Source organism: Pongo pygmaeus, chromosome 4 (genome assembly GCF_028885625.2).
Source record: "Pongo pygmaeus isolate AG05252 chromosome 4, NHGRI_mPonPyg2-v2.0_pri, whole genome shotgun sequence".
Classification (NCBI taxonomy): domain Eukaryota; kingdom Metazoa; phylum Chordata; class Mammalia; order Primates; family Hominidae; genus Pongo; species Pongo pygmaeus.
The window spans coordinates 87263247-87278875 of NC_072377.2; the positions used below are offsets into that span (position 1 = coordinate 87263247).

Below are 15629 nucleotides of genomic sequence, written 5' to 3' on the forward strand. Positions count from 1 at the left end.
TTTTCATTGGGCGTTACCTATCTTACCTTTCTTTTTAGGAAGAATGCATACAGTTCTAGCTATATCCCAAAAGGTACCTATTCATAAAGGATTTTTTTCTCTTTGTCAATTTTACATGAAAAGAGCATGTGACTTCTCAGATATCTCTTTGGGAAGTGGGAGAGGACTACCTCCAGAACCTTTGAAGTTGTCATGCAAATAGGGCATTCGTAATCCTATTAGCCGGAATTCTTATCTATCACTTGAATGAGTCTCTTAGAAAAGTTGTGTTGGTAAGGAATTAGCCCCAGTTGCTTCACAAGTAAGTCAGCCAGTGCTATAGCAGCCCAAGAGATTTTGGCTGGCCCCTCTTCCAGTTTTCTCTGGCTTTAATCAAGGAAGTTGCTGTTAGATGCTGCCTTTGCAGTCCAAAGATATATAGCCATCCACTTCGCACGAATCAGTTGGGCTCACTTTATAATAATTTCTTTGTCATCATGACCGAATTTTATGAATCAGTTTTACTTCAGGGACATTGCACAGATACTGGCTTGGGTATGCTATTAACACTTAGATGGGGGTGCCAAGTTTGAATGACGTATGTGCATTTAATAAGCTCCTGCCTGTTTCTTCTCAGATACCGAGACATGTGACTATGGCTGGCACAAATTCCAAGGGCAGTGCTACAAATACTTTGCCCATCGACGCACATGGGATGCAGCTGAACGGGAATGCCGTCTGCAGGGCGCCCATCTCACAAGCATCCTGTCTCACGAAGAACAAATGTTTGTTAATCGTATGTACCAAATAGATACGAGTTTCCAGGAACTTCACTCCTTCTCATCACTCTCTTAGTTTTGTCTGTGTGCAAGTGAAAAGAAGTAGCTTTTTCAATCATAATACAACTTATCAAATCCCTCATCTGTGAATTACTTAAAATCATCTCACCTATGTTAAGTCCCCCATTTTGGGAAACATTCAACTGTAATATAGGTAGGCATTGGTTTGTCTGCCAGCAGTAGTAGTTGAAACACTTGCTGTAGGTTGAATCATAAGCAATTGCTATTTGATCATTTTTAAATATACAAAAACGGCCATTTCTTATGGCTCAATAGAATTCTTACTATGGTTATACTTTCATAGTCTCTATTTTGAATATTTATATGCCTGTCTAAAATTACAGTTGTTTTCAGTTATTTTTGTCCTGCTAATTAAAATTGACTTGTTAATAATAGCACCCTAATCTTACCTTTTGGGCATATTGATTCTCATTCAAGTTTCTAAATATTTTAATTTGTGGAAAGTGAGCTACATCCTAAGAACTTGAATAGGTGGAGATTGAAAGCTAATGAAACTTAATATCAGAGCTGTTTAATAACTCCTTCAACTGCAGCAAAAAGGAGGGCAACTAGTTTTCATGTAGCAATATGTAGAAATTTGTTGCTCATAAAGCATTTTTTTAAGAGATAGTGTCTTGCCATGCTGTCCAGGCTTGACTTGAACTACTGGCCTCAAGTAATCCTCCCACCTCTGCTTCCCAAAGTGCTGGGATTATAGGCGTGAGCCACCATTCCCAGCCTCATGAAGTGTTGTTTGATGTTCTATTAAATATTTTCTCGTGATGCCTACTATCGTTTAGAAGTTTGTTAATTTGTAATCTGGATAGAGGTTCATTTAACTTTACTGCGTGATATCCTTGCCAGTGACTCACCTCATGGTAAAAGTAAATATTTTTGAGGATAAATTTGTAGAACTGTCTAATCTAGGTGTTCATTAATTAAAATATTTTGGGAAAAAAAAAAAAAAAACAAGTGGCTTCCAAAATGAGGGTAGCGTGGATAAGACCTAGCACATTTTATTGGGTCACTGAATTTTTGCCAATGGCATCACTTAACAACAACAACAACAACAAAAAAAAATAGAAAATTTCTATCATAAAAAAAATTTCTATCATGAGTGGGGATGGAAAAAAAATTAATTATAGTAAATTGCTAGGGAAATTATTGTCTATGTCTTGATATTTTAATGCTTCACAGTGTTTGCACATTAACTTTTTCATTTAAAGCACATCGGGCAGAAGAACAAAAGATAGACTAGGAGAGATTTTTATGAGCAACTAAATAAAAATCCAGCCAGTAAAGAGGATGTATGATTCATGCTGAAAATAATTTTCTTTGATATATTTTCATCCATATATGGAAAAGTAGTACAAATATCTGTGTGGTTTCCTATCCCTTAGGTGTGGGCCATGATTATCAGTGGATAGGCCTCAATGACAAGATGTTTGAGCATGACTTCCGTTGGACTGATGGCAGCACACTGGTAAGATGCCCTTGAAAATGATGTCAAGTTCTACCTTCTGGAAATTTGGTACTGTGCACTGATTGCACATTACAGAGGGTGCATTAGATTGGAGACAAGTTAAATGACTTGCTCAAGGTCACTCAGTGAAATAGGGAAGGGTTAGAAGAGTTCCAAGCTAACTGATCCAACATCCAGTTCTCTCTTCAATAGTTGTGATTCTCTTCAAAAGAGGAGTGTACCAGATTTCCATCAAACCAGAAAACCAGACAATTAGTAGAATTGCCTTGGGTCTGTCTTTCAGATGGTTATCTTTGCTTTCTCTAGCTTCAGAGCAAAAAGAGAAGAATAAAATGTAGGAGAAAAGTCCTTTTAAAAAAATACCTTTCCCTCTTAAATAATTCACTGGAAATCTGCTATAAGGCATGACTCATTTCCAAGCAAAAATATTCATTTATTTTTATCTTAAAGAAGATTGTTGATATGATCTTGTGAATTTCTGCCAATTACATATTTCAACTTGTTTTCTATTTTTTGAAGAAAGAAGTGACTTGGAAATGCTGGCCACAACTTTGAGTAGGCTGTAATAGGTTCTTAGAACAGGTGAAGCTATTTTGAGTCACTCCTACTAAACTCAAATAAATCTAATTTTTATAAAGAGTTCAAATATGATTGGCTATACTAGTGGTACTCAGTGCTGGCTGTTCATTAGAATCACCTGGAATATGTAATTAAAAACTGGTGCTTAGGCCTTATCCCAGGTCCATTACAGCAAAACCTCTAGCCGCTGTATTTTCTCAGTGTTCCAAAGGTAATTCTTAAATGCAAAGTTGGGATCCACTGGGCTAGATAGTAAGTGTAAATTAAATTCTAAATTAGAAACAAAGTGTAAAAAATTGAAGATAATTTTAAAGGCCTTTTTGTGTTTTTATTACTTAGGTATTCAGTTTCATTCATTATCTGCCACTTGTTTGGATTTAATGAGTTTGGCAAAATATAAAGTTCATTCTAAAACAGATGTCAAAGTAATCTCTGCTTTTGGAAGTTCTGCTGTATCTTAAGAGAAGCTGCTCCATCGTGGACACACTACTCACTTTATCTATATGTCAGCCACTGTATTAAGCACTTGTGTATGTTTATTCCCCACAATAACTTTTAAGAGAGGCATTGGATTTTCCTTCACCTGTTTTACAGGTAAAGAAAGGGAAGGTCAGTTAGGTTGAGCTATTTGCCTGGAATCACAAAGCTGTTAACTGATGAAGCCAGAATTTGAACTTAGGCTTGTCTCCAAAGCCACAGTTTCTTCTGACCGGTACCTCCTTGGCTTTAAAAAGAGTGTATCCCTTGTTACATTTTCGCTTTGAGCAACCCAAAATAAGACCTGAGTTTCTCTCTCTGTCACCACTGTTTATGTTTAATCAGCCCTGTTTCACTGTTTGTCATTCAAGTTCTTAAGTAGGTTATTTGGCAAGATGTGAGAAAAATAGGGAAAAACAGGTTGTTCTTAAAATATGTTCCCAGTAAGCTATAGGAAACACAACCTTAGAATCAATAGTCTCATTTTCTTCTATTAATAATTGTCCTGGCTGGATGTATTGGATCTGTATCTGCAATTGTTGCCTCTTTATGTTTTCATTTTGCTGTACTTAGGGGGATAATACTGGCCCATTAGATTAATAGCGATTGGTATAGCATTAATCTTTATATTATATTCATTTTAATTGAAGATAATTTTGTTCTTATTAATTTAATTTCTAAGTGAACATATGATTAAGAGAGTATTTCTATATATTATAAGCTGTTTTTATAATTTTATTAATGTATATCATACAGTGAATGCATTTAATGGGTTTTCCTTGTTAAATGTGTACTTCATTGTCATGGAATAAATTGGGTTTTAGGGTGCCCACTATTAAGTCTAACTCCCACAAATTTCCCTTATTTATAGCCCAGTGAAAAGTGCAGGGTTTTGTGAGCCCCCATCATGTATACAGAAGCTGGCATGCCCAGGACTCAGCTGGCCATTTCTATCTAGTTACTGCTTATTTGTGCCTGGCAGATGCAGCCCATGACTTATCCCAAAGTGTACCTGTTGTCTGGGTTCCTGTAGATTCCAGCCCTGAGCCTAGAATAGCTGCATTTGGCCAGGTGGAGTGTACGAAAAATCTCTTTTTCCTACACACTTACCTGACTGAACCAAGTCCCATCTATTTCTAATCTGTCATTGGTTACATAGATTTGATGTGTGTGTTTTTATTCTTAGCATGTATGTGTGTTACATGTATGTGTCTCTCCCTTAGCAGTTCACCTCTTCAAAGAAGTAATTCTTTTCCCTGCTTTTTATTTTTCATGGTGTCTGAGATAAAGTGTTATCCTTTATTCCTGTGTGCTTGGTTAAAGAGACTTCATATTGGCCTATATCTGGCAGCTATGTGGGTTCTGTAGAATATCTTAGGAAATTTATCTTCCCTGCCAAGTGCCATACAGGTGAGCTTGATTCATCATATGTCATTATTCCTGTATGCCAAAGCAAGGCAGCTTAACCGGTTTTTCTCTGTGTCCATTAATTTTTAATGTAGGTACACAAATACTCTGAAAAACATAACAGTTACCATTTCCATAGTCTAGAATGGTCCTAAATGTGGTAAATTAGTGAGCATTGCACCTTGTCAAAAAAGAAATATTGATTTTCCTCTGAAATTTTCCTCTGAAACTTCCAGAGGAAGATAACATAAGCTAACATAGATACCTGTACAACATAAACAAGAACCCTACTCTTAATTAGTTGGCACTTTCACTTGAAACGTAAGGATTACGGAGAATGCACTGAGGGCCTCAGTTTGAAGAAGACACATGATGAAATGTATTAACAAGCAAAGTTTATCAAAGAAATGACACAAGTAAATACAGAAAAAACTCTGACAGACCCTCGGTTTCTTCTTAATTCACTCTCTGTGTAAAATAAAAGTGTGCTAAGGAGTGTCCCTTAACTTTGAAAATTCTGGAACAGAGCAGACCATCTGTCTTAGAGCCGGTCTCCCTCGCATTCGAGTGATCTCCTGCCCACTTTCTTGCCTTTGTAACCACCCTTTCCTCTATCCTTTTCCTCTCTGAAACAGCCTAGGTGTCCCTTAAACTCGTTTGTAGTTTTTGCTACAGTCACCATCCCGTTAACGGGTTCCATATGTGTGCAGGCCTTTGAATAAGATCCTTCTGCTTTGTTTCGCTGTTTACTCCAAGGATTTTGCTTTTGAAAATATCCCTAACAGTAAAGTCTTGGTCAGGGGGATCAGTATCTGCTTATACTTGGAATGGTGTTAACTTGACTGTGTGCAATTTTAAGGACTTTGTTTATGTTTTGGAGTGATTTCTCTCCTCTTCCACACCCTCTCTCCCTCCATTTTTTTCTTTGTAAGATTTATTAGAGCTTCTCTGTCTTGGGTGGTAGTTTGGAGTGATTTCTCTCCTCTTCCACACCCTCTCTCCCTCCATTTTTTTCTTTGTAAGATTTATTAGAGCTTCTCTGTCTTGGGTGGTAGAACAGTATTAAAACAAAAAGAACCTTTCATATTTACCTTAAAGTATCTTTTGATATTTAGCCTTATGATCCAGTAAGAACAAACAAGTTTATATTAGGTCTCAATTTCAATGATCCCTTTTACTGAAATAGCTTCGCTTTCAATAAACTTACAGTATAAATGTATCATATTTAATGTTATGCTATACAGCTAGACTAATTCAACTAATATACTAAATTAATGATGTTATTTGGCTAAGTTATCTAAATTGCCCTTATTCTTGAGATTCTGATGGATTCATTCCACATTACTGGCCTCTATAATAGGATGTTGTTATCATTGATAAAATGCCAAATTCTTATTTCTGTTATATTTTAAAAATCTATTACTTTTTTTATTTGGGGTGTTTGCCCAATAAATTTCACAAAAGTGAATTCATGAATAAAATTGTGTCTAGCCTTACGCTTGTGATTTATATTAAGATTATTTCTTTTAACACATTTCAGGTTTTACTTTGTCACTTGGCTTTCTCCTAACCCAGTTATTCTCTAACTTGACTATTGTTAACTTGACGATTGTTCTCTATAGCAAAATGTGCCTACTGCTTTATTGGAAACCCTAACAAATAACTTCACTAATGAATTGCTTTGCTTGTCACACAAGTAATATCTTCAAAGACACTCAGTTAAACCATCCAAGTTAAATATACATTAAAGCTAGCGAACTTAAACAAACTTTTCTTATCTAGCTTATATACTGTTAGCTGACTTTAAAGTTCTTTCTTAAACCAACTGTTAAATGAATGACTAGTCAGAGTGTTTTCCTTCAGATCTGTTTTCCAGTGCTAATGACCTTTCCCTTCCCTGGCTATGAACTCTTGTTGCTCCCTTAAAATTCTTCAGTGTCTGCTCATTGCCTTCAGTATAAAATTTTAATTATTAGTATGGCAGACAAAACCAATCCACTCCACCTGCCACTTGCTAAGCTATAGCATCTCAAAATACTCTCAGTTCCTGGAATAAGCCATGGGTTCTCACTCCTGGGCGGCTTTGACTGTACTGGCCCTAGTGTTTAGCATATTCTCACGTCTTATCTTCATTTCATCTCACAAACAGTCAAATACCCTGCATAGCCAAGGGTCTCCTTCCAGGAAGCCTTCCTTGCTGGGAATGACTAAGAGCTCCTCTTCTGTGCTCCCACATCTTTTTTGTCCTCCACCGATCCTAACTCAGGCTCCTGTGAAATCGACTTCCTGACACTGAGTCTTCTGAGATAGGAATTAACTTGCGTCTCTATTTTTTCAGCAACTAGCAGAGTAGTTGACATAGAACAGATATTGAATAAATATTTGAATGAACAAATGATCATCAGTATACACACATTGCTCAGCCAACTCTATCTTTTGAATCCTGAAATGAACACATTATGTCTTTCAGCTGAATCTCTTTGTGATATTTTTTCTTTACCTAAATTAAAGATTTTATTTAAAGTTGTACCAGTATGAAAAACATCAAAACATAATAGATGGGTTTTACGGTGAAAAGACCAAAAAAAAAAAAAGATATTCCTTAAAAATAGAAGTATATAGTTGAACATACTGCATCTTATAAATGTATCAACCCAAAGGAAAACAAGTGTTTTTACTAGAAATGATGACAATTTTGTCCATGGTTGTCCTAGAAACACCTTTGCAATAAACTTTGGGAATTAAAAATGGAAAGTAAACTTTCAACCTCTGCCACCCCTGCAGGTTTGAGTTATATCAGGGCAGGTTTTCCATGAAACTTTAAGAAACCAACAATTACTCAAAACTTTGGAGGAGGATATTTTTTTCCAGATAGGCACATATTCCGTAGGTATACTTTCTGAAGAAAAATGAGTTTTAGAAACCTTATTATTTATATCCAAAATGGAGTGAAACAAACAAAAGGAAATATCACTCCCAAATGTTATCAGCTCATTTTACTTTTTATAGATGCTTTGGTTGCATAAGATGGGATAGGGCTTCATTTGTAAATCCACTATCTGAGGCTGTTTATTCAAGTGCAGAGGAAGCCAGACAGGCAGGGAACGTTATGGAATCATTTATATTTATCTATCAATATACCTCCTGGCAAAATGATTTTCATAACACTGTTTTCAACTAAAGGCTATAGTGTCTATGGGACAGCCCAATTAAGGAGCTATCAGAAACTCTTACATGCTTTCATCATACTGTTCTGTCTGATAAACCTCTCCAACAAGTGGTTTAAAATCAAATTGTGGAGCTCAGAGATTTAAAGCTGTCATATTGCTTCCTTCTCTCTTGGTCCCTCTGGAGTAAGATTCTCACGAGGGGATTCTCTGGGCTCCACATTGCTCCTTACTCACCTTTCTTCAATGATTCCCGCCAGCACCATCAAAGCTGACCCCTCCCCACCGGACACTGGTGTCTTCTGTGGATCAGACGCATTTACTTCAAAGGGAACCATCACTTTAGATGGCCATGTGCAGAGGCCGAGGACTGAATACAACTGACATTGCCATTCCATTTTTAAAATATTGAGGAGCTTTTGGAATATTTAGTTTGTTCTGCAGAAAAAGCCCTGACTTTATTCCTAAACATTTTTAAAAACATTTTCTGCATCTCCTTCACTTTTTTTACTTCTGTCTTCTCTACATTGTCGGGACTCAAATGTCACCCCCATGAGGCTGCTGGCTTCCCTGCTTCCTGGGAAATTGTCACAGCTTCCTTCTTCTCACTTTCCATTCTACGGTTGGGAGAAAACAGAGAGACTTTCTCTCTTCTACATTTGCCCAAATCTGGTCAGGAAGTTCTAGAACAAGTTACTAAATCACAGATTCATAAATATCGTATTTTCTAGCTCTAACCAACTCATCTTGCTATGATAGTTGTGATATAAACTAAAAAAAAAAAAAAACTAATTGATAGGACAATTAGTACAATTAATTGTGCAATTAACCTTCATTACTTAAGTTCTTCTTAAAAATATTTCTGGAAGATAACTCAATTTTGCATTTTGTTTTTCATTTTGGTAAGCATAGTTCAGCTTTGGCAACTTAACACCTACAATTTCCAACACCCACTTGTCCCCCTTCACCAGTTGATTCGAGTTGATGCACAAGAATGGCCAGATGTGTGGATTTGACTCTAAATCCAGAGGCTCCTTCTTCTTCTTTCATAAATAAACACATCAGTCTGTCAAGCAAAGTATTGTGAGAAAAGCCAGCTTTGAAAAAGGTAGAAACAATAAAGAAATAGCCCTTACCCAGGGAGAGACACTTAAAAGGGGCAGAAGAAATGGAGTAACAAATCACAGACCATAAACCATTATTCTTTTTCTGCAGCAATGTATCATTATTACCCTTTCATAAACACAAAGGTTCCTATTCCCCTTCCTCTCCCAGATGTCTTGGATATTGAAAAGAGAATACAGAGTATTCATTAATTCCAGTGCTTTCTAAGCTTGTTTGTAGATTTCTGCTCATTTGAAAGGATTTCACATGATTTGGCAGAAAAACAATGCAAAACAGAATCCCCACAACAAAAATTTAAGTTTTCCTTTTCCTACCTGAAGATCTTAGAAGACTTTCTATACAACATTTGCAGATGGACGTGTGTCAGCTGTGGTGTGGCATTAGCTCTAAGTCAAATACCATTTCTCTGTGGACAAGTCACACTGCATATCAACATTAATTTAATTATGTTAAACTTCACAGGCTTTATTGTATTAACCCAAAAGCCAAGGAAAACATATGCTCTTTTCTCATTCTTTAACACATTACTCGTGAGTGGAAGAATTCTCAGATTCCTTTCTGCGAAAGACTACTGAGTTGTTAATGAAAATTTTGACTTGTGTTGTAGTTTAATTTGATTTGGAATCAAAAACTGATTCTTCTGATTCTAAATGTGAGATATTATGAGTCATAGAGTAGTTCTAGAACACAACTGTACTCTCTGCCTTGTCTTTCAGTTCAGATAGCTAGTGGTGGGTTGAACAGCTGGAAGAACCATATTTACTCACTACTGGAAAATCATTTTATAATTGACAAGATTATTATAAAGAATAAGAAAAGGAGATTTAGTGCAGTAGCATCTCACAGATGCTTTTCCAAGACTTCTGTGCAACTTTAAAATCACATGCAGATATTTAAATCTAATTGCTAATTAGTCTAAGGCAATGCATAACCATGGAAAAGGCCAAAAAAAAAATGTTGAATGAGTTTTGCCAGTCTCTCCTTACATTTGGACCGTTAGCCCTTCATGACTGGAGACCTGTGCAAATAAGCTTGGGGTAAAGGAGCCTACTGGCACCATTCATTCTATGGATTAAATGCAAGTTGCTCTGTGGGCCTCTGCCTGAGGCCCCCTCTCTCACAGTGGTCTCACAGTGTGAGTAACTCACATCCTTCTGAAAATGCTGTTGATAATTACTGCTTTGTAGGGCAGTGAGCTCACACTATTACACAAGATTAGTGCTGTTCTCAAGAGCTGGCCAGATTGTCTTTCCCGCACAGAGGTTTGCCAGCTAGGAAAATAATGGGCATATTGCCACTTTAACAACTATCAGGAGACCCCAAGTTAGTTTTTCTTCCCTTCAGCATATTCATGTTTGTAGGATCCAACTCCAGGCTGCCAGCATAGGGTAGTGACACCAAAACAAACGTCTCTTTCTCCTTTAAAACAAAGCTGCTCTTTTCTTTTCAGTTGTCGGTCAGCGAATTACCCTGTTCAACTAAAAGACAGCAGCAAAACCATAACCTCCCTTAAAACATAAATAAATAAGGACCCAGACTAGACTAACCTTAAGCAAGTACAAGGATCAGAAGAAGGTTTATCTTTACCTTGCAGGGAAGTCATTTGCCCCTAACAAACAAGGCAAAGTTAAATGCACCACTCCCCCTCCAGACTGCAAACAAATGCCTATTGTGTACACCAGCCATCTAGGGATAAAAAAGTCATTTTAAAGGTACCAGATGTTTTGATTTCTGTAATAAGTAGTCCTCATAGCCTCTTTTCAGATAACCGTTTGACCTGTGTTCTGAAAGGCTTAGGCTAACCCCAAGTGGTTATTCTGTTTGTTATTTAGTGAAAAGATGGTTTCTTATCGGCGTATGTTTCAAACAGGTACCTGTCCTCTTGGGAAAGTGTTTTCTATTTGGAATTTGCTTTCCTACTTCGGTGGTTATCTGCTTGCCCTTGGCATCCAGTGTATTTGGATTGAATTTTGTAGCTCTGGGAGTACAGCAGTGGCAATATGGGTTCCAGGTGATGAAAAGAGTTTGCGCACAAGAAGTCAGCTCTTACTGCAGGTGTCATGTTTTCATAGCTAATCTAGATAAATTTTTACTGAAAAACAAACTAACTGTGACTCACACTGCAGACATTGCATTTGTGTGCTTAGGTGTTTATCTATGATCTGACCTGTCCTAAGGATTTTACACATTTGGCTTTGGTTCTGATGCAATTTCACCATTGATGTAAATCATCGGATAATTTTAAAAGACAGTGGAAAAGAATAAACTACCATAGGTGAATATTTTAGTCAGAAAGAAAATTCAGATTATAGATAGAATGGCCTGCAACAGAATAGAATGCAGTAAGGTTGGTAAATACCGGTTCACTGAGGTCTGTCTTCTTGCAAAGTGTTCTCTTTGTGTTTTCACTCACAAAACTGAGAGAACATATCCCAGACAATCTTTTATTTTTTATTACTTTTTTTTATTTTTGCCACATGGAGTACATAATCACAATTTTGGGGGACATATTCTAAGTTCTCTTTTGTTAAGTGGTGTAGCCGTTAATTCATAATGTAAGAATGGATATATATCACCACCTAGTGGTCATATCGTATTTTGTGTTTCAAAACCACATTCACAGAACTCCACCCAGATACACACAGGAATACTACTATCTGTAAATCAAGTTCCTGTAGCTTTGACTAGTTTCTAAATTCCAGTATAAATTGCATGATACTGTGATCCTGAAAGTTAAGTGTGAAATGAGAGGATTTTTCAAATGCAGCATGAAGCTAACACATGTAGTCAAATGCTTAGTAAAATCCTAGCAACTAAGGCAAATATTAGGACCTATCTGTCCTGTGTTTTCACTTTATACACAATAGTAGAACCATGGAGAAAGTTTTCCTTGGCTAGTTTCCTTGGGAGGTGAACAGAGAGGGCTTTTGCAGGGTTTTTTAGATGATTTTTTTTTTCACTGTGAACTAAATTAGCAATGTTTGGAGGAAAAGAGAGTAAGTGAAGAGCAGTGACTGAACCGTTCAAGAAAAAAACTCCCAAATTATAGTTTGAAGTTCAGTAAGTTCTCCCAACAATTAAAATAATGTATTGTGAATGGCTTGACTAGACACATGTCAAGAATGGTTTTTCTCAAAGGGATGTGCTTGGTAAAATCCATAAAATCTATAAAATATCATCTTTAATTGGCCATTTAAGGTAATCTAAACTATGGCGAATTTTAAAAAACAAAAGGTGACTGCACCTAAGCTGAAAAATTATAGATAATGTATGGATAGATAGAGAGAGAGTTGAAAAGTAGGCCCTTGGCAGTTACAAATTCAAGATTTGCTGCTCCAGTTATACATGAGATCCTGAAGGTCTGCAGTATGAAAACATTTGTACTTTTTGCTCAGGCACAAATTTGAACTGTACCCAATGACTGGCTAGTGTGTAAAAACTCTCAGTGAGCTCTCAAGTCTGTCTATTGGACAGCTCAGTTTTCTCATCGCAAGAAGTAGGGTGCTGTCTACTCTGCTGACCATTTTGGTTGTTCTCTACTGTATTTATGGCAGGAAATTATCTGCTACACAGATGTGTATGAATAGAAGCATTACCAAGTCTTAGGTCTTAGGCACTTCTTTAATGCCAAGAAGTATTGTATCTGTAGGGGTGTGTGTGCGTGCGTGTGTGTGTGTGTGTGTGTGTGTGTGTGTGAGAGAGAGAGAGAGTCTGAAATTTATGACTCACAAAAATATGAACTTTAATTTTGTCTAGTGTCTATGAAAATTCTGTCTCTTTTTATTTATATTGTATGATTTAGAAGCCAGTAGAGAGGAAAAGAAATAGAAAGATTCTAAACAGAGTGTCTGACTCTTCTAGAGAACCAGTGCTCATTATTATTCTTTGTAGTTATTTGACCAAGTTAAGGAATTGTGAAATCTCAGTGAAAATAACTTGAAATGGGTTGAGTATTATAAAGAAACTCTAGTTATTGATTAGGTGTTGATAAGAACAATTGCTCTTAAAACTTCTTAGTCTTTTGCTCATAGATGAATTTGCTTCTGTATGTGATGTGCAAGGACCAGCTGGGACTTGACTGTGACAGCAGTAACTGATACTGGGTGGTCTGGTTTCCTTTCTTCAACTGAAAGTAGTACTAAAGATGAACCCAAGAAAACTCACTTTTTAACACAAGGAAAAAAAAAAACTCCTGGTTTACTTCTAAGTCTTATCTATTTCTGAAAAACTGCTTTTTTTTTTGACACGGTGTCTCACTCTTGTTGCCCAGGCTGGAGTGCAATGGCATGATCTTTGCTCACTGCAACCTCCACCTCCCGGGTTCAAGTGATTCTCCTGCCTCAGCCTTCCGAGGAATTACAGGTGCCTGCCACCATGCCTGGCCAATTTTTGTATTTTTAGTAGAGACAGGGTTTCACCATGTTGGCCAGGCTGGTCTTGAACTCCTGACCTCAGGTGCTCCAACTGCCTCAGCCTCCCAAAGTGCTGGGATTGTAGTCATGAGCCACTGCACCCGGCCCTGAAAAACTGCTTTTTTAACCTTTGCAAAAAGGCAGTTATCCATCACTGCATCAGGAAAAGGGCTATTAATGTACATTACATTTTTATCATCAGTTTGTTTTGTTCATGCTTGTGATGCTAGTTATCTGCTGAGATTTTAGGCCATCAATCATGGCCACCTGGTGTGTATTTTAAATGATAAAAGATATCTCTGAATGACAGTTGGGACTTCCTAGACACTATGTAATCAGAAATTCACCTTGAACAGATGTAAACCCCATCTGAATTTGGTAGATTGTTGGTAACTGTTAAAAGCAGAGACCTCTCCCCACCCACCATCATCTTTTTTTTTCCTGGTATATTGACTGAATTAAGTTGGAGACTTGCAAAGAACTGGGAAGAAGAGAAATAGCTCTCCAACCATTCTGAGTGAGAAAAATAGTCAAATCACTCTGAGATACGTGGAATTGAGGTCACTGTCTGAGGGTTAAGGATGCTGGCATGCACAGAAGTCATGTGCACTGCAGAGACCTGCAGGATGAGTCTTCTCTTTTGTGTTATTGTGAGACAGAAATAAATTTTTGACAAGTACAGATTATTTGGAACAAAATAATCAAAACATTTAGAGTTCGATAGACTTCGATGAATAGCTTCAGTCTGCTCTGAGTTTTCACCCTCTGTTAGGATTGGTTCACAATGAGTTCTCTAGTTTGTGGAGAGAATCATACTTATTAGCTGTTAGATTTTGTCCAGGGTTTTTTGAATCATTTTACTATGTTGGCAGCTGATTTGCTTGAATTCAATTAGGGGAAAAAGAAAGAAAAACAATAACTGAAAAGTGACTGATTCCAGCTTAATCGAAATGGTTGCCCTTTTTGGCATGTTATTACAGACCTGGAGAACTAGTTATTTAATTGGACTCTAAAAATAAAGCAATTTTATCATATATTATCCAGCATTAGGCAGTTATATACTAGATATAAAATAATTATCTCTTAATAAAATGCAAGAAAAATTTACATCTGAGTTGGCTTTCCTCTACATCAACTATTTGCATTTTTGTTTGTTTGTTTGTTTTGAGACAGAGTCTCGCTTGACTCCCCCAGGCTGGAGTGCAATGGTGCGATCTTGGCTCACTGCAACCTCCACCTCCCAGGTTCAACTGATTTTCCTGCCTCAGCCTCCCGAGTAGCTGGGATTACAGGTGGCTGCCACTAGGTCCAGCTAATTTTTTGTATTTTTAGTAGACACGGGGTTTCACTATTTTGGCCAGGCTGGTCTCAAACTCCTGACCTCGTGATCCACCCACCTCAGCCTCCCAAAGTGCTGGGATAACAGGCATGAGACACTGCACCTGGCAACTCTTTGATTTTTATGTCACAATTTCCTCTGCCATCAGAAGAGAGTGAAAATGCAAAGTAATTTCAGGGTTCTCTTTCAGGTGTAGTAGTGATCTAATTCTTGTCCCTGGGGAGGCAACAAGAGTTTGAGGTGTGTAGCATGAACTTGAGTTCCTGAGGCACAGACAAACATGCAGGGGAATGACCAGCATTTATTTTTCCCTAAGGGGTTAAAATGAATTTCCCCAACCCATGCTGGCTTCTGGGAATAATTCTTAGTTTGCACATTCAGCCCTAGAAGATGATTGATCCAAGATAGATCACTCAGGATGTTTGCTCATAATTCCAAGTGAAAAATAAAGAAATCCAAATGGGAGGTACTGAGTTTTTCCCTGCTAATTCCAAGAATCTGTATTCCTGTATATATGAGATACCATATTGTGCAAGAAGATCTATTACCTTCTTATAACTTAGAATTGATTCCCTGAGAAGGGATTTCTTCTTAACATTTAACTTTAGTGAAAAGAAAAGTATGTTATTGAAGCTAAAGTTAAATTTTTTTTTATACTTTCTCCCTGTAAGTAATGTTAAATAAGGCTGTAAAGAATTCAGAAGGACACAAAGTTGTTAAGAAAACTGGAGTTTTCTTTGCTAAGTCAGTTTGGCAATAACATGAAGCAAAATCAAAGCATTCTAGCCAAGATAAATCTGCACAATGGAATGATCAGATATG

At 37.1% G+C, this 15629-nt stretch overlaps 1 protein-coding gene across 2 annotated transcripts in view; it reads left to right on the forward strand.

Moving 5' to 3' along the window:
- VCAN (versican) overlaps window positions 1–15629 on the forward strand; it is a 110100-nt gene that overhangs the window by 80533 nt on the left and 13938 nt on the right. For both annotated transcript variants that reach the window (XM_054488660.2, XM_063664952.1), the window contains 2 exons: window positions 617–775; window positions 2219–2301. In XM_054488660.2, coding sequence (XP_054344635.1) covers window positions 617–775; window positions 2219–2301 — 242 coding nt within the window. The remainder of the gene's footprint in view (window positions 1–616; window positions 776–2218; window positions 2302–15629) is intronic.